Consider the following 24,066-nt stretch of genomic DNA (forward strand, 5'->3'; position numbering starts at 1 on the left):
AACCGCAATAAACGATCGTTAAGACTGCAGTAGCGCTTTACTATAGCGGTTCAGTATGTAAGCGGGCTATACTCGTACTTTGGGTGGAAAGCTACTGGTTCTATTTTAACCTTACATGAAGTATACGAGAAGTCAAGTACGTGTGTTTCTAGGTTATACATACGCTTCGCGACTCACTTTTCATTTTAATAGCGGTCAATGTATTTTCTTGATTTCCTGTTCGGAAAACCTCTTACAGCTAAAAAAGGAGATTATGTATGGACATTAGATCCAGTGACCAACCATCTCTGTGTAATCTTTTATCTATTCTGTTTCTCTATTGCTGCGAAACCTTCTATATAAGCAAGGCAATTTTACTAAGTCTCTTTATAAATAAGATGAAAACTGACACTGTTATTGCTCGCATAAAGATCATGTTTATAAGAGAAAAATAAAATCACTTCATACGTTCGTAAGTGCTTAAACGACCACACTTTCGGCAGAAAATATGTGAGATATCTGTTCTAAAACAAGCTTGAAACGACGATCGGAAATACTTAAGAGCAGAAGAGCGTCGCATGAAATGTCAGCGCACCGGCACTCAAGTGACAACCATTTGATGTAAGGTGTGCTTGACATTCTTTCTACGTCCACCGAAAGAAATTATAATTGCAAATCCAAAATGTAGTATGCAACGGTCTACTCACCAGATGAAGCACGGTGTTTACAACTTCTCTGTTAGACACCTGGCCAACTTCTATTAAGCCGATGAGGACGGCGAACTTCAAGCTGTCGTTCATAGCCATTCTAACTACTTCTTCAGGTCTTTTGATGTCACTAAATGGCGGACTTTGAAGGTCCGCCATGATTCTAGGTTTACTTTCTATTGTTCACCGATCAAAATATACGACACGTACACATGGAATTGTAGTTAAACAGCGTTTCCGTCACATCACATGATACTACAACATCAGCAGATCTGCCATGTTGGAAACTGATGCAGCAGGTTTGCCAACAACGTATGTTCAAATTTTAAGGTTATGTGTTACAAGTATAATTTTCCTTATATATAAAGCTCATTGTGGCGTTACTTAGATAAAAGCTAAAAACTTCTGCCTCTAAACCGCTAACAACAGGATAGGTTACAATATATAAACAAAAGTATTAGTGCAGTAAAGTAGTCAGTAATATTAGCGATAAACGTTATGGGTTTACTCATTATTTTTGTTTTTTTTGTTCTCTGTAAAATATGTATAGTCACTTCCATTAATTATTTACTAAGTTGTAGACGTCCTGTTACTTTTAATTAGATAGGTTGGTAGAACTCTTTTATATGTTTGCTTATTGGACCAAAGAAATTAACAAGCGCTCTGACAGCACACACCAGTTTATCGTTGGCACGATGGCAGCGGTTGATGTTGAGAGGGTCGGTAATAGTTTAAACGTAAATTTCGTTCCATGTTAATTATTTTTCTCAGTTTATTTGTCTCAAAACGTAATGTTTATAAACATATTGCCTTGTGTAGTTCACAATACTGCAGATTGTCGGAAACACTAGCGCAGTAACCTTTAGTCCAAAGGGCGTTGCAGTTAGGCGTGACCTTTTAACCATAACTGTCTGTACAGTTACAGTATTGCGTGTGCCTTAAATGCTGTAATAAAACAATGAATGCATATGTATTTCAGGTGGAGCAGGGTGTTAGAAACCTGAAGCTTGCAGGTCATGTCGGTTTCGATAGTCTCCCAGATCAGCTTGTGAACAAATCTGTACAGAATGGGTTTGTGTTCAATATACTATGTATTGGTAAGTTCGTACCGAGATAGACCTTACATAAATGTGTTTAAATCAATTTTTATTGATGGCATTCAAAGCCAGTCAAAGAAAATTTATAATATGCTGTCGCGGGTTTCCAAACTGCACTCCACCCTTCCATACTACATAGTCATTGCCATACCAGAAACGTGTTCTTTATCTAGAAGAAATGTGTCGTACTCTGATACTACAGTAATATCCATTGTATCAAGAGGTATCATTCTATTATTGACATGACAAATCTTTGTTACTATAATAACGTAATCTGTTATTTTCATTACTTCATTACCTCCATTGATCTGACCGTATTAAAATAAACTCGTAGCGCTTCGCCGCCCCCCCCCCCCCCCTCCTTCCTCCTGTTACAGGTTGTTTCACATCAAGCGGCCTCAACTGAAGATGCTTCGAGGTTGACATCAACACTTTTGTTGAAGATTGTACAAAATGAATTTCCACCAAGTTTCAGCTCAATCTGTAACTTTGTGTAGTAGTAGAGCCATTTTCACGAGTCCCACTTCCTTCAGAAATGAAAAGGTGCAAAACAGTCCTAAAGCTCAACAAGTCATTGTTGCTGACGTAATATATTAAGATAAAAAAACTGCCCATGGTACACCTTCAAATCTGCTGTAAGAACATAGCATGTGAAATTTTCCTCTGTATTTTGGTAATAGGTAGTGAATAAAGGGTAATGAAAACTTTCCTACTGGCTTCTGAATACCAAATTTTGCATACTAAAACACTATTCATCCTAAAAATGAAATCTCCAATTTTATAATTACTTGACGTGAGAGAGAAGAGTATATTTAAGCACCAGTGTAACTCCAGTTAAGGTGCAAACATTTGACTTTTTTTGTGGGGGGCGCACATGACATTTAAAAGTTAAACTTACCTTTGCTACTTTTGGTTAATAGTTCTCACGTACCCTTCCATTTACAAATAGTTATTGGAACTAATACAGTTTGGATATTCACTAATGGCAAGTTAAAAAGTTTGTTTTAATATATAAAATAAATTAGTTTCCACCTGTTGCACATTTAACAGAGAAGAGGCATGGAATAACATCTTTTTGGTTATGTGGAAAAATCTTATGAAGCTTTTTACGAATTTGATGCATAATATTTTGCTTATAGCGAGAGCCTTTAATTATGATTGCTTGGTAATAACACTTTCCCATGTTTCTACTACTTGTACTTTAGGGATGTGGCTCTTAGGCATGTGAGACTTTGTCCATTGGAAATTTGATGACCATAGAGCTTAAAAATTGCTAAAATATACCAAAAGAAAACGATAAAACTGCGATAAAGGTTTAGTCATTTTATGAATTTTAACAGGTAACAACTCGATGATGACTGCACTTTGGTACAAAATATTGTTGGTGTGATATCCACAATTACGTATTAGCCTAAATTCATAAACAACCATTAAATATCAAACAAGGCAAAGGTACACCTAAACCAACTACTACACACATTGTATCCAGAAAACCCGACAGCAAAAAGCAGTTCCATCACTCCTGCAAGGTGTTGGTTCAAGTGAAACAGACAATGTGTACCATTACTTAGAGTGTATTCATCTGGGACATCTGGCCACACTAAAATGGTGTTGTCTACTTCAGTTTTATGTTTCCTTGTAAATTTGCCATGTGTGATGCTGGTAATCTGACCACCATAATGATTCAGAGGTGTTTTTACTCTCTATAACAACAGAGATACCAAATTAGACCTGTATTAGCTATATTACTCTAAGAGTTTATACTTCCATGCATACAATGATAAACATACATAGTGATGTTTCCTGTAAATGGTGAATTTGAACTAAAACAGATATGGTGAGATATTTCAGTGCACTTCATATAGTGCAAGTATATTGATCCTGACCCTTTCTTCAGATCTTTCCCTTGTTCCTCGAAACTAATAGTAAGCTGAACAATTTCTTATGTAGGAACATACAAAATGCATAGTTATCTCACAACTCTTGGTACAGTTTCTGCAAACGTTTCTACACAGGTAACATGTTCCCATGCAGTATGCTGCACCATACCATCCTGTTCATGTCACCTCCAATTCCATCAACTGCACTCTTTCTGTGAGCTGTAACAAAGAAGCTACATTCAGCTGGAAATCATCCATGTTGCAGAAGATTCTCAAAAATTCATTTTTTTTTAACGGAGATGGCGCTGCTCAATCACTGTAGTAATGAAAGAAAGTAACTTTATGCCCCCATTGAGGAAAATCAGTTAAAATAGCCTTACAGAAGGCTGCAGCAACATAATTTTCATGATTTGTACAATGAGACAAAACACCATATGAAGCTGCCTCAATTCATTACTATCAGGACCTTGGTAGTGTATCACAGCTGTGAATAATGACAGTTTTAAAACTGCAGTGAGCTTGCATTTTTTTGTTTTCGAAACTTGAGGGATAATGCAGAATTGTTTCACCATACTCCAAAATTGCCTTAAGTGTTTGAAGTCTCTGTGCTGTCTAATTCTGTTGTAGATGTGGAGAGAGATCAGCATTTCAGAAACTTTTTTTTTTAAAGCGCAGATGCTTCTGTGATGGCCATCGGTTGAGTCATCTTTATTGGAGCTGATTTTCCACAAACCCACTGGAGGAATATAATGTTTTTGGTAACCCCAAATTCAGAAAGAAATTTTTCCATAGAGTTTACTCCACAGTTTTGGCATTCTCGCTTTATGCAGATAATATCTGCATTGTTTGTAAATTATAGTATCTTGTGAGGCAGTTTATGCACAAGTAACTGCACCCTCTCATGATATACATCTTCATCTTTCTCTGTTGTAGGAAGTGCATGAGGTGGTCAAATAAGAATGTTGCTGTGTAAATAATTTTTAAGCTTCTTTGATATGTGAAAAATATCATATTAACACATTGAGCTGCTGGTTAAATACTTTATTTATACAACCAGTTTCAGTCATCAGACCATCATCAGGTTCACAAAAGTATTAACATCATGTTAGACAAAATATAAAATTGTGATTGTAAGATGGTAAAACCATGAATAATACACTTTTATCATATCGGATATAAATTATGTCACCAGTCTATAAAAACTGTGCTAGGGAGGGTACATACTCATAGTAAAACTGTAAGTGGCAATAACAGTGTGAGCAGTCATACCACACAGAAGATAAATGTGTACACACTCTAGCACAGTTTTTATAGACTGACGATGTAATTCATGTTATAGTGTGATTCATTATTTTATCATTTGATGATGATGATGATTTTATGTTTCACCTAACATGATGCTGTGAATATTTTTATGAACTTAAGGATGGTCAGATGATTGAAACTGGTTGCATAAATAAAGTATTTTACCAGCAGCTCAACAGGCTAATATGACATTTTTCAAACATATGAGAGCTGTGGAGCACAACCTCCTGAAAATATACTCTTTTAATATGCATGTTAAGGTCCCTTTTCTGCATGAGAACTCTTTTTACCAACTTATATGGATTTGACACCCTTTGTGCTGGGAAACATCCTGCTAATATCATCACAGACGTGGGAACATTTAATGCCATCACAGATTGTTCAATTGTAGATCACTCCTCGCAAGGTGTTTCACAAACAACTATCTCTCTTCATGTTGGTGACCAGTGTATTTTTAGCTCAGCAGACTGCTTTTACAATGCTTGAGGAGAAATTTTATGAACATTTCTGTCCTGTTGCTATTTTTGAAGTTGTTCCTGCTCTTGCTGACATTTCCATTTTGCAGCTCTTTTGTCTTGGGCTTCATTACTTCTCTTTTGGTGACACTCTGCCTATCAGATGTTTCTTTACTTCATAATGTTTTTCTTCAACTGTTAGCTTCTTCCTCCAATTATGCACTCTTACTTTCCCAGGTGTGTGAGATGTGACTAATAGATTTAGCAGATACTGAAACGAGCAATCTTGTCACTTGCGTAACAAAATGACACACACTGAATCCTACCTCACATTTCAGAAACACGTATAATTACATGAGAATTGATCATTCTAATTTGGTAACGAAATTAGAGCAAATCAATTGAAAAGCCATTGCTTCACAACTTCAGCACAGAAAAATTTGCTTATATTGTTAGTCATGTGATTATGATGATATGTGCAAACAGATTGTTTGCAACCAGTTTGAATAATTTTAGCTTTGTTGTTAGGTATGATTCACAGGTACTAGGTGCAACTGTTAAAAGAAAGAAAAAAATAAGAAAAAATATTTCCTCTGTCTCTGGCAAGGGAAAAAAAATCACATGTATAACTGGAATTTTGCAGTTTGCATGTTTACTGTCACGCAGTCTTGGTGCATGAATTGCTGGTGGTTAATACGTACAGTTATGTTTCATTTCAAATGTCATTTTCACTAGTTTCTTAAAAGTTGAAATACAAATATCTTGTCCAAAGTAATGTGAAATGCCCCATGTACTCAAATGGAGAAAGTCAAACAGTGGAAAATCCAGGATGGACTAAGGACAATATTATGAAAAAGAAAAAATAAAAAGAAAAAAATTGATTGCCACCCACCATAAAGTGGAGATGCTGAATCACAGGCAGGCACTATAGCTGCAGTCTTTTTGTTGTGCCTTTCTGCTAGTCAGTGTCTCCACTGTATGACGAGTAGCAATCTATCCTTTTCATAATATTGTCAACTGGAAGAAGTCTTTTTTTTGTCTGGACAAACATGACAAAATTGTTGATTTTTCAAACATTTCCATGACCTTTTGTTTCAAGTTTTGTTAAAGTTTCTTTCCATCCTTTTTCGGTTCGATGATATTCCTTTTTCTGTGTCAACCTCATTGCTAATCTTACCATTCTTTCTGAAAAACAGACTTCTTCCATAGTCTTTACAGTGGGCTGTATGTGAGGAATTAAAGACCAACTTTGAATATTTTTTTTGTTTTTTTTTTTGTTTCACTATTAGGTTTCACTATTGGGTATGTTCAACATTTCTTTCATTTCTTTGATCATCTGGTTGTAATCTAAACATGTAAGACTTAGATGTATTTATACTTTAGCTCATCAGAGGGTGCCTTACCAAAGCCAGCAAATTTTTCATTCCCTTTTGTGTTTGCCTGTTGGTAATTCAACACTTCTGCTGCCTAGTGAATGGCCTCCTCTACTTCTACATTATTGGCATTAAAGACACAGCTTGCATTACGTTGCTTCAGTTCATCAGGTTCACCAACTATTGTAGAGTTCCTAATAATTGCTTCTTCAACTTGATGCATCTTTCACTTTACATAGTCTTTTTATCTCTTGAAGTATTTTTTTGAAATTTCAGTGGTGATGTTCTGACAATGGATTAACTGAAGAGTTAGATAGCATTTCACCAATTCAATACCAGACTGTCACCTTTCAACATAACCTAGATCTAGGGCTATATTACAGATCAGTATGTCATTACATCCAAGATTTGGTGTTGGGCCATTCCATACTAAGTACCCACGTGACCATCAGTGATTGTGCTGAAATTTTGTGTGAACATTCACTCATCTTCTAATGAAGATTAGTAAAGTTTTACTTTCGCCAATATAATACTTTTAAAGATACAGCCACTTGTGTGATCCGGTAGTGCAGCTATTGAAAGTGTGCCCCAGAATTTTCGTCAACTTTGAGATGTAATATCTCTGGCACTATTTTTGTGAAACAAACAAAACTAGACCATCTTATACAACTTTCTGCCCCCTGCTAAGCAAAGTAATTTAAAAAAATCTTGAGCAATTGTTATGTGTATAATTCAAAGCAAAAAAAGTAAGTGTAGTCATTTATATCTCCAGAAGTAATTGCAGGATAAACCTGAAGCTTTGTATGTAATAACTTATCAGTACAAGGTTTTAGAATATAAAGTTTCATTCTCCCACTGCTTTCCAATATTTCACAAATTGAGGGCAAAATTGATAATTTTCGTAAAAACACCAAAAATGGTAATTTTTAGCCCTCTTCCACAAAAAAGTCTTCTCCAAAGCCTTTTAAACCATTTGCATTAGAAAAACTGTGTTCTAAACCACCTAAAAAATTTTTGGTTTTTGCAATGCAAACATATAAGACGCTATAAAATGACGGCGAAGTGGAGATACATTTGAAATAAAGTCCTATACCTATTTTCCCCAAATTGAACCTGACTTTTTTTTATTATGTTCTAGAATTGTTTAGTACTCTCCGGGAAAGGTAATATTGAAAGTCCTGCTGACTGGGAAGTGAGAAAGAGTCAGAACAACTGAAAAACTTAAAAAGGGAGGGCAGGGGGGCATGTATCTCTTGTCACAACTCATCATGGCATACTTCAGCCGTTTTTCTGCTCTGATAACCACAGAATCAAACTGGTTATAAACTTCAAAAAGTTAGCTCTGCTTTACCACGGCACTGGACATCGAGGTAGTAAAATAGTTGTGTAACAGTTGCAACTCACACAATTTAAACTGCCTTCAAGTTTTACACCATTGTCACATTATGTAACCTTTGGGGAAGTTCATAGCAGTCTACCTGACATTTTGTGGAAAGGATTCATATTATAGAGAATTCTGAGTATGACTCTTCATTGTATGATGCTATTGACATCATAGTTTAATTCCAGTTTGAAGTATAGCATATTTTGGTTTTGCTTGTTTTTGCTTAGTTAACTGTGTATTTGAACCAATAAAAAATGTGTTGCTATGGTCCATGGTGGCTTAACCACTGCTGGTTTCTTGTGAAGTGAGAAAACCAGCATCTCCATCGCTGCAGGGCCCATACCTGATAGATGTTCAATAACAGACAAGTGGGTTTTTTACCACAGGTTCCTAAGCCTGATAGAGATTTTTTTATGCAGGTGTCCAAGCCTGATGGTAAATTTTTTAAGTGTCAGAGGACAAAGCTAGAAGAGGCCTTTTTAGGACCCTAAGTGTATGTTGTCTTGAAACTGCTTGAATTTGTTATGTTTCATTAATTTGTTATATGCTGTCCTGACAAAAATTGTATTGCTGGCCACATAATGTCACACAGAGTGCTGCAATAACTGCAACAATGAGCCATTCGGGAACCCAATACTTGTTACTCCTTGATAGCTAATAAAAAGGATTTTCTGGGCCATGTTGCTGCATAAAGCTTATTAAAGCATACATCTTCTTAGCGTAAGTCTCACAGATATTAAGTTTGTCAGATGTTACTGATCCACCCAACCCACCACCACTCTTTTTTTTTCCATAAACGCATGCTGCATATTGTCCTGACTGGTTGTCCAGTGTTAATATATCAACAGTGTAGGAAAAGATAAATTGCTGATTACCGTAAAGAATGCATATTAAGTTGCAGACAGGCACAGTTAAGACACATACATAAATCTTTCGACCACAGCCTTTAGCAACAAAAGAGAAACACAGACCGAGTTGCCGGAGTTCGTGGTCATGTGCGCATGAGGTGTGCTTTCTTGTGTGTATGAATCTTGTCCTTTTGTCTTTTGCTAATGAAGGTGGTTCTGAATGCATTATGTAAGTGCCTTAATTGTGCGTGTCTCCAATTTAATATGTCTTCTTGATGGTAAGTAGCAATCTATCTTTTACTACATTGTTGACATTCCTACCTGGAGTTGATTTGAAAATCCCCTGGCCTGAATAGTTGTTTCATTAATTGGCAAAAAAAGTGATATTCTCTGCTTCCTGCTACAGTATGTCCATGGTAAAAAACCACTCTTCTTTTAATGTTTTATTTCCTTCTATTTCTTCTTTACTGATGAAAGCAAGTTTATTGCCATTAATGTTGTCAATGCAAAAGCAAGAAGGATTAGACCTCCAGTGAGAACAATATGCTGCATGCATTTTTGAAAAAGAGTTATGGATAGGAAATATCTGAGAGACCAATTTCGAATAATGACTGCCATCAGCTGTAGTATGGAATGTCAACAATGAAAATTTGTGCCGGACCGGGAGAAGAACCCAGATTTCCTGTTAATTTTCATTGATGTCATTCCATTCTACAGCTGATGGTAGTCATTATTCGCAATTGTGAATTCATGTGATTTGTTTAGTAATGGCTGTGGTCGCTGCAGTACATCATCATCAGAATAACACTGGCTCTGCAATATCATATATATCTACAAGACTTCCGTTAAGGAGAAGGATGCTGTAATAAACTTTATGCACCCACATGGCCTGGAAAATTCATTTTATTTGCTGTCAAGGAGTGACAACTGATGGATTCTGGAATAGCTCATTGTTGCAGTTATTCCAGCACTGTCAGTGACACGTGGCTAGCAGTACAATTTTTCTAATGACAGTGTACAGCAAACTAATGAAATCTGTAACAAATTTAAGTAGCTTCTAAGAAACATCAACATAAGATCCTACAGAGACCTCTTTCTTGTACTCTGACACTTAAAGGAATTCATCATCAGACTTGGACACTTGTGGTAAAAGAACCCTCTGGTGGCTGTTGTTGCGCAGCTATTGGGCGTGGTCCCAATGGCAATGGCTATGCTGGTTTTTTCATTGTACAACAGACCAGCAGTGGTAAGCCACCGTGGACCATTTACACAGTTTTTCATCAGTTCACAGAAAACTTTGTACTGGTAAGTTATTACGTGCAAAATGTCAGGATTGTCCTGCAGTTGCTTCTGAAGATACAAATGGGTAAATTCTTTTGCAGGCATCTGTTTCTTTGGCTGACTTTGCTTCAGACCATTTATACGAAAATTGCTGGCTTGTGCAAACTTGTGCAAGATGGCCTAGTTTTATTTATTTCAAGAAAATATTATGAGAAATGATATGTCTCAAAGCATATGAAAACTCAGGGGTGCACATTCAGTAGTTGCCCAATGGGGTCAAACAAATGACTATATCTCTGGAATTGAAATTAAAACATAGCCAAAGTTAATTGGGGACAGTTGTGAATGTTCGCGCAAAAAAATCAGCAAAATGGTCTCATGGTAACATCTAAACCACTTAGTATAGAATGTTATTAACTCTAGCACAATGTTTTGTCAAGTAATCTCTGTCTTTGTTATTACCCTATCTTCCACCTTTAAGCTTTGGTTTTCAAATCTCATTTGGTGCAGTCCCCAATAATCAGTCTTTTCTTATCATACTGTCCAGTAAGTCTCCCCTGACCTAGGGTTCTGGGCAACTTTTCCGCAACTCTCCCCATTTCCTAAACCTCGCCAGTCCTTTCCCTTCATTCCTCTTCCTTCCTCTTCAACCCTTCTGCCAAAAGAAGGAGCCACTGACTCCAAAAGCTTGTACATTTCTTTAGGTTTCATGTGTTTTTTCTCCTGCTGCCATTTGGTGAGTAGATTTTTTTATCTACGAAATTCTTCTCATAGTATTGTAAATCCCACCTTACTTCAGTTTCTTCATGAGGCACTGTTGTAGCTTCTCTGTGATATCACTCAGTATGTACATTGAACAAGCAGTAAAGGAAATAAAGCAGAAATTTAATCAGGTGACTGCGAGGAAATTAGATTACAAAAGAGACACTAAAAGTACTTGATTTTTGCTATTTGTATAGCAGTATAACTGGTGATGGCAGAAGTAGACGACATAAAATGCCCACTGGTATTGAAGGTGGAAGCTTTTCTGAAGAAGAGAAATTTGTTGCTTTCGAATATAAATTTTAAGTGTTAGGAAGCCTTTGCTAAAGGTATTTCTGTTAAGTGTAGCCTTTTAAGAAAGTAAAATGTAGACAGTAAACAGTTTGGAAAAAAGGAAACAGAAGCTTTTGAAATCTGATGGTACAGAACAATACTGAAAATTAGACAGGTAGATCAGATAACTAATGAGGAAGTAGTGAATCATGTTGGAGAAAACAAATTTGTGGCACAACCTGCCATCAAGGAATTGTCAGTTTGGTAATACAGGGAGTTGTAGGGGGTAAAAATTGTCGAGGGAGACCAAGGCTTGAATAGAGTAAGCAGGTTGAAATGGATGTAGGGTGCAGCAGTTACGCAGACATGAAGAGGCTTGCACACGATAGACTAGCGTGGACAGCTGCATTGAATCTGACTTCAGGTGGCAGCGACTCCTACTACACTGCTGGCCATTAAAATCACTACACCAAGAAGAAATGCAGATGATAAACGGGTATTCATTGGACAAATATATTATACTAGAACTGATATGTGATTACTTTTTCATGCAATTTAGGTGCATAGATCCTGAGAAATCAGTACCCAGAACAACCACCTCTGGCCGTATTAACGGCCTTGATACGCATGGGCATTGAGTCAAACAGAGCTTGAAGATGGCGTGTACAGGTACAGCTGCCCATGCAGCTTCATCACGATACCACAGTTCATCAAGAGCAGTGACCGGCATATTGTGACGAGCCAATTGCTCGGCCACCATTGACCAGACGTTTTCAATTGGTGAGAGATCTGGAGAATGTGCAGGCCAGGGCGGCAGTCGAACATTTTCTGTATCCAGAAAGACCCGTACAGGACCTGCAACATGTGGTCGTGCATTATCCTGCTGAAATGTAGGGTTTCGCAGGGATTGAATGAAGGGTAGAGCCACGGGTCGTAACACATCTGAAATGTAACGTCCACTGTTCAAAGCGTCATCAATGCAAACAAGAGGTGACTGAGACGTGTTACCAATGGCACCCCATACCACCACACCGGGTAATAGGGGCCAGTGTGGCGATGACGAATACATGTTTCCAACGTGTGTTCACCGTGATGTCGCCAAACACGGATGCGACCAGCATGATGCTGTAAATAGAACCTGGATTCATCCGAAAAAATGACGTTTTGCCATTCGTGCACCCAGGTTAGTCGTTGAGTACACCATCGCAGGCGCTACTGTCTGTGATGCAGCGTCATGGGTAACCGCAGCCATGTCCCCGAGCTGATAGTCCATGCTGCTGCAAACGTCGTCGAACTGTTCGTGCATATGGTTGTTTTCTTGCAAACGTCCCCATCTGTTGACTAGGGGATCGAGACATGGCTGCACGATCCATTACACCCATGCGGATAAGATGCCTGTCATCTTGACTGCTGGTGATACGAGGCCATTGGGATCCAGCACGGCATTCCGTATTACCCACCTGAGCCCACCTATTCCATATTCTGCTAACAGTCATTGGATCTCTATCAGGGCAAGCAGCAGTGTCGCGATACGATAAACTGCAATCGCAATAGGCTACAATCCGACCTTTATCAAAGTCGGAAATGTGATGGTAAGCATTCATCCTCCTTACACGAGGCATCACAACAACGTTTCACCAGGCAATGCCGGTCAACTGCTGTTTGTGTATGAGAAATCGGTTGGAAATTTTCCTTATGTCAGCACGTTGTAGGTGTCGCCACCGGCACCAACCTTGTGTGAATGCTCTGAAAAGTTAATCATTTGCATATCACAGCATCTTCTTGCTGTCGGTTAAATTTCGCGTCTGTAGCACGTCATCTTTGTGTGTAGCAATTTTAATGGCCAGTAGTGTACTTCTCCTCCTCCTCCTCCTCCTCCTCCTCCTCCTCCTCCTCCCCCCTCCCCCCCTCCCCCCCCCTCCCCCCTCCCCCTCCTCTGTTTTGTATTGTGACGTTTGTGTTTGTGTAATTTGTGTTACGGAAATTTGATGTAGCTCCACGATTGAAGTATGGTAGTGCCCATTACCTCATATGTACTCCCTCAGTATATTGGTTTGCTGACTCCTACGCCACCTACGTGCAAACCCAATTTGTAGCTTTTAAAGAGCACCTGGAGGCTTTATTCCTCCCTGACAACTTTCACCAAACAGCATTTCTCCATTTGTGATGCCCAGGTAGAATACCTTACAAACATTACCCTTATTGCCACAGAACTTCCATTCCTCACACTTCCTCTTTATCATGGCATGTCCCGATCCCTTGGTGGACTGAGGCATGCCTTGATGACATTTGGTTACAGAGACAAGTTCTCCGTGTTCTTCACCGTCATCCTACAGTTGCATTCTCAGTGTCGTCACATTCTTTGGGATAGCAAAAAAGCCAGCTGGATTTTATTTACTAGTTCTTTTAACAGTTCCGCTCCCTTGTCCGTTGTGTGGGCCAATCTCTGGCAGGCCTTTGGGACCAAGGTCCATTCCTCAGTTTCAGGCCTTGACCATAGCAGATGATGTCATTGTGGATCCCATTGCTGTCTCCAATACCTTATGCCGCTATTTTGCAGAGATTTCGAACTCCACTCAGTATCTTTCTGCCTTCCTCTATCGGAGACAAGTGGAGGTGGTTCAGATGATAGTCTTCTCCTCTCAGGATTGTGAATGTTACAATGCCGCCTTAAAAAAAAATACTATGGGGTAGCTAGATCACGCTCTCACTTCATCCTGATCTTTCACTTCAGGGATGGACAATGTTCACATTCGGATGGTGCAGCACATCTCTCTTGTGGGCACACAATTCTCCTTCATATGTACAGTTGCATTTGGCCAGAGATCATGTTCTCCAGACACTGGTCTGAGCGACTTTATTACCCATACCTAGGCCCACTAAGGACAAACACCTTCCATTTAGCTACCACCCCACTTCTTTCACCAGCTGTGTTTTCAAGGTGATGTATGATTTATGCCCAGCTGGTAGGTGGTTCGAGTCTCACAATTTACTAACCACTGCACAATGTGGATTTCTTCAAGTGCGCCGTTCTGCAGTCGACCACCTTGTCACTTTGTCAAACTGTGTAAGAAGTCTACGGCACCTGCTGGAGGACCAGTATCCTCTGTACACTCTACATATAGGGCTTCCGACACCGCCTGCCCCATTTCCATCAGGAATTTTTAAAAGACAGAGTTTTCAAGGTACATGTGGGTTGTGCCTTGTCTGACACCTTTATCCAGGAAAACAGGGCACCTCATGGTTCCGTCCTGACTGTTGTCCTCTTTGCTATAGCCAGTAACCCTATTACGCCCTGTCTCCCACCACCCATATCTGGGTCTCTTTTTGTTGACAGTTTTGCGGTCTGTTGCAGTTCTCCCTTTGACTTATCTCCTTGAACAGCATCTTCAGCGATGCCTCAATCGCCTTTACTTGTGGAGCATCGGCAGTGGCTTTAAATTTTCCATTGACAAAACCATTTGTGTGAATTTCTGATGGTGCAATGGGTTTCTTTCACAATCTTCACATTTTGGGCCTGTTGCTCTTCTGTTCGTGTGAACTACAAAACTCCTTGGGCTTGTACTTGATAGGAAGCTCTGTTGGTCCTCTCATGTGTCTTACCTGGCTGCCCGCTGTACCCGGTCCCTCAGTGTCCTACGTGTCCTAAGCGGTACTTCCTGGGGAGTGGATTGGACCACTCTCCAACGTTTGTACCGATCCCCTGTTCATTCGAAGCTAGGCTATGGTTGTTTTGTTTATACATCTTCACGTCTCCATTTTTATATGCCTTCTAAATACAATCTACCATCATGGAATCTGTTTGGCCACTGGGACCTTTTACACTAGCGCAGTTGAAAGTCTCTAAGCAGATGTGATGCTCTACTCAGTGGATATGCGTGCCGTTTGTCTGCCATGTCCAGCCACCAATCCTATTCCTCCTCCTTCTCAACGTATGCGGCAGTATGGGGCACATCCTTCATGTCTGTTACCTCCTGGAGTTTGCTTTCGGCTATTGATCCAGCAGCTGAACTTCACACTATGTGCCACTTTCGTGACGGTTGTGAACCCTTCACCACTTTGGCTTCGTGCGGCGGCCTGTGTTCACCTTGGACTTCATTCACTTCCTAAGGTAACTACTCCAGATTCGACCTGTCATTGTAAGTTTCGTGACCCTCGCTCGGAACTTAGTGATTGTATCTTTGTGTACACTGAAGGTTCTTAGATTGACCAAGGTGTCGGGTGTGCCTTCATCGTTGGCAACAACGATTTTCAGTATCGGCTTCCGGAACACTTGATAGTGTTTATAGCAGAGGTTTTCATCCTGTATCAGGCCACTTAGTACATCTGGCGACACAGGCTTTTCAATTGTGTCATCTGCTCCGATTCTCTCAGTGACCTTCAGAGCCTCTGTGTGCTGTTAGTGCAATGGGACCAAGAAAGCTTCTACTTTCTCACTCTCGAGGAAGCTCACGTCGGTCTGATGGGAAATGAGGCTGCTGATGCTGCTGTCACGGCTGCACTCCTCCTACTTCAGCCCACTAGTTCTTCCATTCCTTCTGATGAGCCCAGTGTTGCCATCCATTAGCAGATGGTGTCACTTTGGCATCACCAGTGGTCTTCCCTTCATGGGAACAAGCTCTGGTGAGTTAAACCTCTCCCAGCAGCCTGGCAGATCTCTTCTCGACCCTCTCGCCACAAGAAGAGAATTTTAGCTATCGCCAGTTGTTAAGTGCTGACCCCCACTACTTTGTATTCATTGTCATCAACCTTTGACGGTTCACCATTTTCTGACCAGATGTTCTTTTTCTAACTACTTACGTTCTAATGTATATTTGCCATATGAGCTATCGGCCGTTTTAGCAAATGATGCAGGCTGTCCACCACATTTTCTTTTTATCCATCATAGCAATATTGTGAACCACAGTTAATTTTTAGTTTGGAACCTCCGTTGTCTCTACAGCATATTTTGTCGATCTTTCTTCAGGAGGAAGTCCTTGTTTTTAGCTCTATTTCCTTCTATCAATTGGGCTTAACGTGTAGTCATTTTTAACTCCTTTATCCTATGGGCACATATGACCTTACTAGTTTTAGCACCCTAAAACAAAACAGTCAGTCAGTATCTTGCTTGCACCAACAAATTGATCTGCAGTGTAGCTCAGGGGTCTACATTTGTCATCGGCAGTGCTTCCTCCATTTTCAGTACACATAGTTGTGATGACCTGTGTAACCTGTTTTGGGAAAATTTGAATATGCCGTTATCACATGTTTGCTTTGATTTATGATATCATAAAAATGATGAAAAACCCTTTCATACAGTCCCAGTATGTGTAGAATATGTACCATAATGAGGATTATAGTTACACTGATGACATCAAGTTTTGTACCTTCGCCAACTCAACCAAGCTGTGACTCCCCAACGTCATCTAGATTGTAGCAAACAATACAGATCAGTGTGTTACCAGATCCAATTTTACGTTCACATTCTTGGCTTCACTAACTCACAACTGAACTGTCACCTCTCAACCAAACCTGGTGTATGAGCTACCCAGCAGACCAGTCTGTCACCACAATCTTCACTCCAAAAGGGAATATAGAAGCAAAATAAATATTGCCAGTGCCCTTTTTCTCTCTCAGCAACATATGATCCCACACACTACGTCATCATTATGTTGTGAGTCAAACTGATGTCTGGTTGGTAGGTACAACCAACCACTGTTTTTTGAGTGGTTCAGCCATTTCAGATATTGGTATAAACATGTCGTAGCTGCACTTCTAATGTTGGTATAAATATTTCACAGCTGATATTCATTTCATGTTTAATTCGTGTTTCTGTATAAATGGCTAAAACTGTGAGGAAAATTCAGAAACACTGTACTGCATAGCAGGTGACTCTCAAAAAATGTGAATAGTGCAGAAGGGAGTTTGTTGGGGTGTTGGAGAGAGCACTGAATAACTTCTACCAAATGCAATATCTGTGTAATGAAGTAATAATAATAATTTTTATGTGTCTAGTTGTTTGTTCACAGTTGATGGTTATTTGTTCATGACTGCACAGAATTATGACTGTATTTTTTGTATGGTGGTGATGTACTGCTGATAGTAGATGTGGTTCTTCACTGTTTTTGTCTGATGTTTGGTAGATCAGTATGATAGAATCTAAATTATGTGTGTGTCATGTGATTTATGGCATCTCTTTTTTATGGATTACACGGATCCAGACATGTGCAATGATATTTCAAGCAGTTTCTCAGAAAAAAATATTTGGGACCTTTTTTCAACGGTTCTTGATTGTGAATAGCTTCTGAGCTGTACAAGGGTAATTCAATAATTAAAGAGACAAATTGGTCTGGGGAAAAAAACTGTTAATAGGGCAAGTTTGGTACTTTTATAGCTTTAAGTTGCCATCACTGCAATGAGCCCTGATCAGCTGATATATCAACAATGTTTTGTTTAAAGCCTCAAAAATACATTTCGAGGAGACGAGTCTGCTTGAAATGTCCACATTAGTTGAAGAATGTTCTGTTGTTTGTTTTTTACTTGCTGAAAGCAAGAAACCAGTGAATATATACTGTATAGAATGTTTAAAGTTAAGGTAGAGGTCGTATGAATCATGCAAATTTTTACAAGTGGATAGAGCAGTTCAAAACTGGTCGCGACTCGGTGACTGACAAACACCGTTCTGGCCAACCAGTTGCAGTTTCAACTCCCTCACTTGAAAGTCGAATTGTGATGACATTATTCGTGATGACCGCCATGTGAGGGTGGAAATGATAGTTGATAAGGTTTGAGTTAGTACTGGTACAGTTCATAACATTATCTGCAACAAGCTGAAGTACCGCAAAACGTGCTAGGTGGGTCCCAAAGGGGTTGACGTGGCTACACAAGGAAACAAGGTTGAGAATGTGCACAGAGCTAAAGGAACTTCCTCAACAAAATTTTAACTTGTGATGAAACTTGGGTTCACTATTATGAGCCAGAATCAAAAAGACAAAGCATGGAGTGGAAGCACACCAACTCACCTGTCAAGAAATAATTCAAAACCCAAGCATCAGCAGGAAAAGTCATGTTGATGGTGTTTTGGGATGCTGAATGTCCAGTTTTTTGTGATTATCTCAAAGTGTAGTGGACAATGAACAGCTAATACTACTCGGATTTGCTTTTAAACAGAGTGAAACCAGCCATGAGAGAGAAGACGTCATGGATCTCAAAAGAGGGGTGTGATTCTCCAGCAAGACAACGCAAGTCCTCATATTGCTCAACAAACCCATGAAACCATCGACAAAATGGATGGAAAGTACTGCCTCTTCCCCCTTAAAGTCCTGATTTAGCACCTAGTGATTTCCATTTGTTTGGTGCACTGAAGAAGGCATTACGTGGGATGAGGTTCCAGTACAAGTTTGTGGGAAATTGGTTCAAACATCAAGATAAAGAGTTCCTTGCATCCAGAATAAAAATCTTGTAGCCTGTTGGAACAAGTGCACAAATGGTCAAGGGGATTATGTTGAAAAGTAGAAAAAGTATTGTTTTTTAAAAGTAAATGCTAGTAAACGCTTTTTCCTGCACACCAATTTGTCTCTTTAGTTATTGAATGACCCCATATTTTACAGAATAAACCTTTAAGAAAACATTATAATAAATAATGTACATAGTAGTTTTGTGCCTTTAGAAGTTGAATTGCTTTTTCTCTATTGATCCCAATGTCTGTTCTTGACCGCTGTATGACCTTACCAGAATATCTGGAGGAGGGTCTCTGGCAGAGTTTTCTTGCTGTATGGGTGAATTGTGATTGATTATATACCAAACATTCTGTTTTGTTGCATGGGTATGTAAGAAAAATTTCATGTTCACTTGGTGTGGCTACATTTTCAATATTTCGTGTTAAATGAGCAGCAGTCTTGTTCAAAGAAATGAGAGTGCAACAAAATTAAGATATAGGGACAGAATATATCAATAATTTGTAGTAGAGAATATTATGCTGTAGTGCTCACCAATGAAATTGTGCAATAGTGCTCAACAGTGAAAAAAATTGTATTATTTAATAAATGGAACATAATACACTCCTGGAAATGGAAAAAAGAACACATTGACACCGGTGTGTCAGACCCACCATACTTGCTCCGGACACTGCGAGAGGGCTGTACAAGCAATGATCACACGCACAGCACAGCGGACACACCAGGAACCGCGGTGTTGGCCGTCGAATGGCGCTAGCTGCGCAGCATTTGTGCACCGCCGCCGTCAGTGTCAGCCAGTTTGCCGTGGCATACGGAGCTCCATCGCAGTCTTTAACACTGGTAGCATGCCGCGACAGCGTGGACGTGAACCGTATGTGCAGTTGACGGACTTTGAGCGAGGGCGTATAGTGGGCATGCGGGAGGCCGGGTGGACGTACCGCCGAATTGCTCAACACGTGGGGCGTGAGGTCTCCACAGTACATCGATGTTGTCGCCAGTGGTCGGCGGAAGGTGCACGTGCCCGTCGACCTGGGACCGGACCGCAGCGACGCACGGATGCACGCCAAGACCGTAGGATCCTACGCAGTGCCGTAGGGGACCGCACCGCCACTTCCCAGCAAATTAGGGACACTGTTGCTCCTGGGGTATCGGCGAGGACCATTCGCAACCGTCTCCATGAAGCTGGGCTACGGTCCCGCACACCGTTAGGCCGTCTTCCGCTCACGCCCCAACATCGTGCAGCCCGCCTCCAGTGGTGTCGCGACAGGCGTGAATGGAGGGACGAATGGAGACGTGTCGTCTTCAGCGATGAGAGTCGCTTCTGCCTTGGTGCCAATGATGGTCGTATGCGTGTTTGGCGCCGTGCAGGTGAGCGCCACAATCAGGACTGCATACGACCGAGGCACACAGGGCCAACACCCGGCATCATGGTGTGGGGAGCGATCTCCTACACTGGCCGTACACCACTGGTGATCGTCGAGGGGACACTGAATAGTGCACGGTACATCCAAACCGTCATCGAACCCATCGTTCTACCATTCCTAGACCGGCAAGGGAACTTGCTGTTCCAACAGGACAATGCACGTCCGCATGTATCCCAACGTGCTCTAGAAGGTGTAAGTCAACTACCCTGGCCAGCAAGATCTCCGGATCTGTCCCCCATTGAGCATGTTTGGGACTGGATGAAGCGTCGTCTCACGCGGTCTGCACGTCCAGCACGAACGCTGGTCCAGCTGAGGCGCCAGGTGGAAATGGCATGGCAAGCCGTTCCACAGGACTACATCCAGCATCTCTACGATCGTCTCCATGGGAGAATAGCAGCCTGCATTGCTGCGAAAGGTGGATATACACTGTACTAGTGCCGACATTGTGCATGCTCTGTTGCCTGTGTCTATGTGCCTGTGGTTCTGTCAGTGTGATCATGTGATGTATCTGACCCCAGGAATGTGTCAATAAAGTTTCCCCTTCCTGGGACAATGAATTCACGGTGTTCTTATTTCAATTTCCAGGAGTGTAGAGTTAATGGCAGACACTGTATCTTTATAGTTTTCAGTGCAACAATGTGTATAAAAAAAGTTTCTCACTATCAGGAAAATTGGTTATAACTTTTGTAAAGGAGCATAACTTTAAACTTATTTTAGCGGTTATGAAAAAAAATATGAATGCGTAGACATGTTAACTGTTATTTAGAGTGATATATTTACATTTTTGAATATTTAAATGAAACTGTATAAGTACTGCAAAATGCACAAACTACCGTACAGACGGTTGTATCTTCATCTGATGGCCCAGGAATAAATTTGAGAACTTGGACACTGTTGTAGCTTCTCATGTGTCATACACATCTTGGAAAAGATAAATATTATCTTTTCTTATGAATTGTTGTATTAATAAGTAATTGTTTTAATATACTAATAATGAGAGTTGCTTATTTTGTGTGTTTCTCCAGGTGAGACTGGTCTTGGAAAATCAACCTTGATGGATTCATTATTTAATACAAATTTTGAATCTACTCCGAGCCCTCATAATCTCCCATCTGTTAAATTGAAAGCTCACACATATGAACTACATGAGAGCAATGTAAGATTGAAGGTGAGTAAGAAATACCTTAAATGAAAATTTGGTGATGTGAGGATATCAGATAATATGTCACATATTTTTCAGCTCACTATATGTGACACTGTTGGTTATGGTGACCAAATTAACAAGGAAGACAGCTTTAAAGCTGTTGTTGATTACATAGATGCACAGTTTGAAGCATATTTACAAGAAGAGCTCAAGATAAAAAGATCCCTTTCGACTTACCACGATGGCAGGACTCATGTTTGCCTCTATTTCATCTGCCCTACAGGCCATGGGTATGTCCAAGTGAAATATAGTGTGGCGATTTTATTACATTGTAATATGTGTTCATAAATGTATTCATATTTCTTCTTTTTTCTAGATTGAAATCTATTGATCTTGTATGCATGAAAAAACTGGACACAAAAGTTAATATTATCCCAATTATTGCTAAGGCAGATACGATCTCAAAGACTGAACTGCAGAAATTTAAGGTATTGTAGGAGTGTTAGTAAGGAAACGGAAAGTATGTTTACACATCATTATCCACTTCAGACTTATTTTCAAATTTTCAGCAAAAAATTATGTCAGAGTTGACAAACAATGGGGTACACATTTACCAGTTTCCTGTAGATGATGAGTCTGTGGCAGAAATTAACACAACAATGAATGCTCACGTCCCATTTGCTGTTGTTGGCAGTACTGATTTTGTGCGTGTAGGCAACAAGATGATGCGTTCCAGACAATATCCTTGGGGTACAGTGCAAGGTAAGCAATAAATAATTCAGAATTCTTTGTTCACAAGTTACTCTTTCGTATTGTCACACTAATGAACTATTAATTTTTTTAGAGTAATGTATTAGTGATTTAAACTAAGACAACTTTTTAATTAAAAAAGGAGCAAAGTGAAGTAGTGGTTAGCACACTGGACTGTTCAAATCCAAGATGTTCATTGTGATTTAAATTGTCTGTGGTTTCACTTGATCACTTAAGGCAAATGCTGGGATAATTCTTCAAAAAGGGCATTTCACTAATCGAGTTTGTGCTCTGTTTCTAATGACCTCATTTTTACCATTTGAAAGTGAGATTTTGTGAACTAGATGGAAAGTGTATTCTGTATTTTTCTTTGAAAATAGAGTTATGTAAACACTACAAAAAGGCTTTTCAGAGACCCCTACCAATCACATAGTTTGTTCACTTAGGCTAATTAAGACATTTAATGAATCAAAATGTTTTGAGGTGCGAACCTTATCTTTAGGCTACTGTGGCTGTATAAAAGCATTTAACAAATGTACCTACAGATATTAATGATCTGTACAGTCTTAACGTATGTTGTGGTCATTCTGCAGAGAAGAAAAACCTAATGAACGAATATTCACTTTATTGGTCTGCTGTTCACATAAACATTATTGGATAATGATTCACTTTCTTTATATGAAATGACTATTATTTTTCGGTGTTTTCAGTTGCTCCTGTTTTTATGGCTTCTTGGATTCTGTTAACCGCTGTTCATAAACTTGCAAGGGACACTCAAAACACTACATGACAATAAACTGTTTTCTGCACTAAGGACAGGATGGGTAAAACAAAGCTTGTTTCTTTTAATCAGGGATGTGTCGATCCTGGTGTTATAAATCACTTGTAGTATCTTGTGCACATCTTGCTGTCACACTCTAATTTTGGTTAATGAAATAATTTATAAAATTACTTTAACAATTTGGTGTTATAAAATTATGACAGTATAAAAATGATTTTAAAGAATTGCAAAGGTTTTACCATTGGAACCCAGATTCGTATATATTTTTAATTATATTTTCCATTTTAACAGTACTGAATCTTTGTTGGTGTAGAATTGAAGATTTCTAGAAATCTGTAACTGGATTTAGGGTCTCGATTGTTCCTCTTTTAGCCATGGATGAGCATTTTCATTTCCTCCAAGATGTCAATTTCCCAGCTGTTTTCTAAATTCAACTTTGTCTGGTCCACACATGTGGGAATTTTCTCTCCAACACATCCTACAGAGCTGGATAGTTCAGTGGTAGTCACACATGTGACACAGCCCATACGAGCAAACCAGTTGCATCTTTACCTTTGGTTACAGAACTGTGCCTAGCTGTTTAAAAAGAACAGCTTCTTGTAGTCATAGGATAGGGCCGCACACGTCTGCTTTAATGCTCCGTAGCTGATTCGCTGCAAATAATAAACTGTAGCTGTGATCTTGCAGTAAAATAGTAGCTGTGATCTTGCAGTAGAATAGTCTGTGCATTGGCTAGAATTGCAAGTTAATAAAATATGCAGAAATACAAAATAAAAGTTAAATGAATAATTGAATAACAAAGGTTCTATTGTTGTATCTGTAATTGGTGTAGACAGCAGTGAGTTACATTGAGTAATGTTTATTCAAGAAAGGTTGTCTCACACAAACAGGAAGTGGTCTCACGATATTCAGATAAAATACAGACAGAAAGTGTCATTTTCAGATGGAGTAAAGTTATGTTGAGAGTGTTATAAGAATTATCAAAATTCCCAAACTAAATAGTCATCAAAGATACTTGAAAAACTAGGCCCATTTTGTAATCACAATGCACAGTCACCAGCTCAAAATAGTTCAGAATTAAACATGTTGATCTACAAATTAACACTCATGCTCAGAGAATAGTCAGCTGTACTCTGTCTGTTCTCAGTTCTGTATTACAAGCAGAAAAAGTTCGAGTCCTACTGTGG

General features: G+C 39.5%; 1 protein-coding gene across 2 annotated transcripts in view; it reads left to right on the top strand.

The window, feature by feature from the left end:
* The first annotated feature begins 1,350 nt into the window (after window positions 1–1,350).
* LOC126198923 (septin-2) overlaps window positions 1,351–24,066 on the top strand; it is a 64,110-nt gene continuing 41,394 nt past the window's right edge. Inside the window, exons 1-6 of one of the 2 annotated variants that reach the window (XM_049935556.1) lie at window positions 1,351–1,423; window positions 1,666–1,783; window positions 21,230–21,372; window positions 21,445–21,638; window positions 21,725–21,836; window positions 21,918–22,110. In XM_049935556.1, coding sequence (XP_049791513.1) covers window positions 1,382–1,423; window positions 1,666–1,783; window positions 21,230–21,372; window positions 21,445–21,638; window positions 21,725–21,836; window positions 21,918–22,110 — 802 coding nt within the window. In that variant the 5' untranslated portion in view covers window positions 1,351–1,381. The remainder of the gene's footprint in view (window positions 1,424–1,665; window positions 1,784–21,229; window positions 21,373–21,444; window positions 21,639–21,724; window positions 21,837–21,917; window positions 22,111–24,066) is intronic. The other variant, XM_049935557.1, reaches the window with a different exon arrangement.

This window comes from Schistocerca nitens, chromosome 8, assembly GCF_023898315.1.
Source record: "Schistocerca nitens isolate TAMUIC-IGC-003100 chromosome 8, iqSchNite1.1, whole genome shotgun sequence".
NCBI classification, from domain to species: domain Eukaryota; kingdom Metazoa; phylum Arthropoda; class Insecta; order Orthoptera; family Acrididae; genus Schistocerca; species Schistocerca nitens.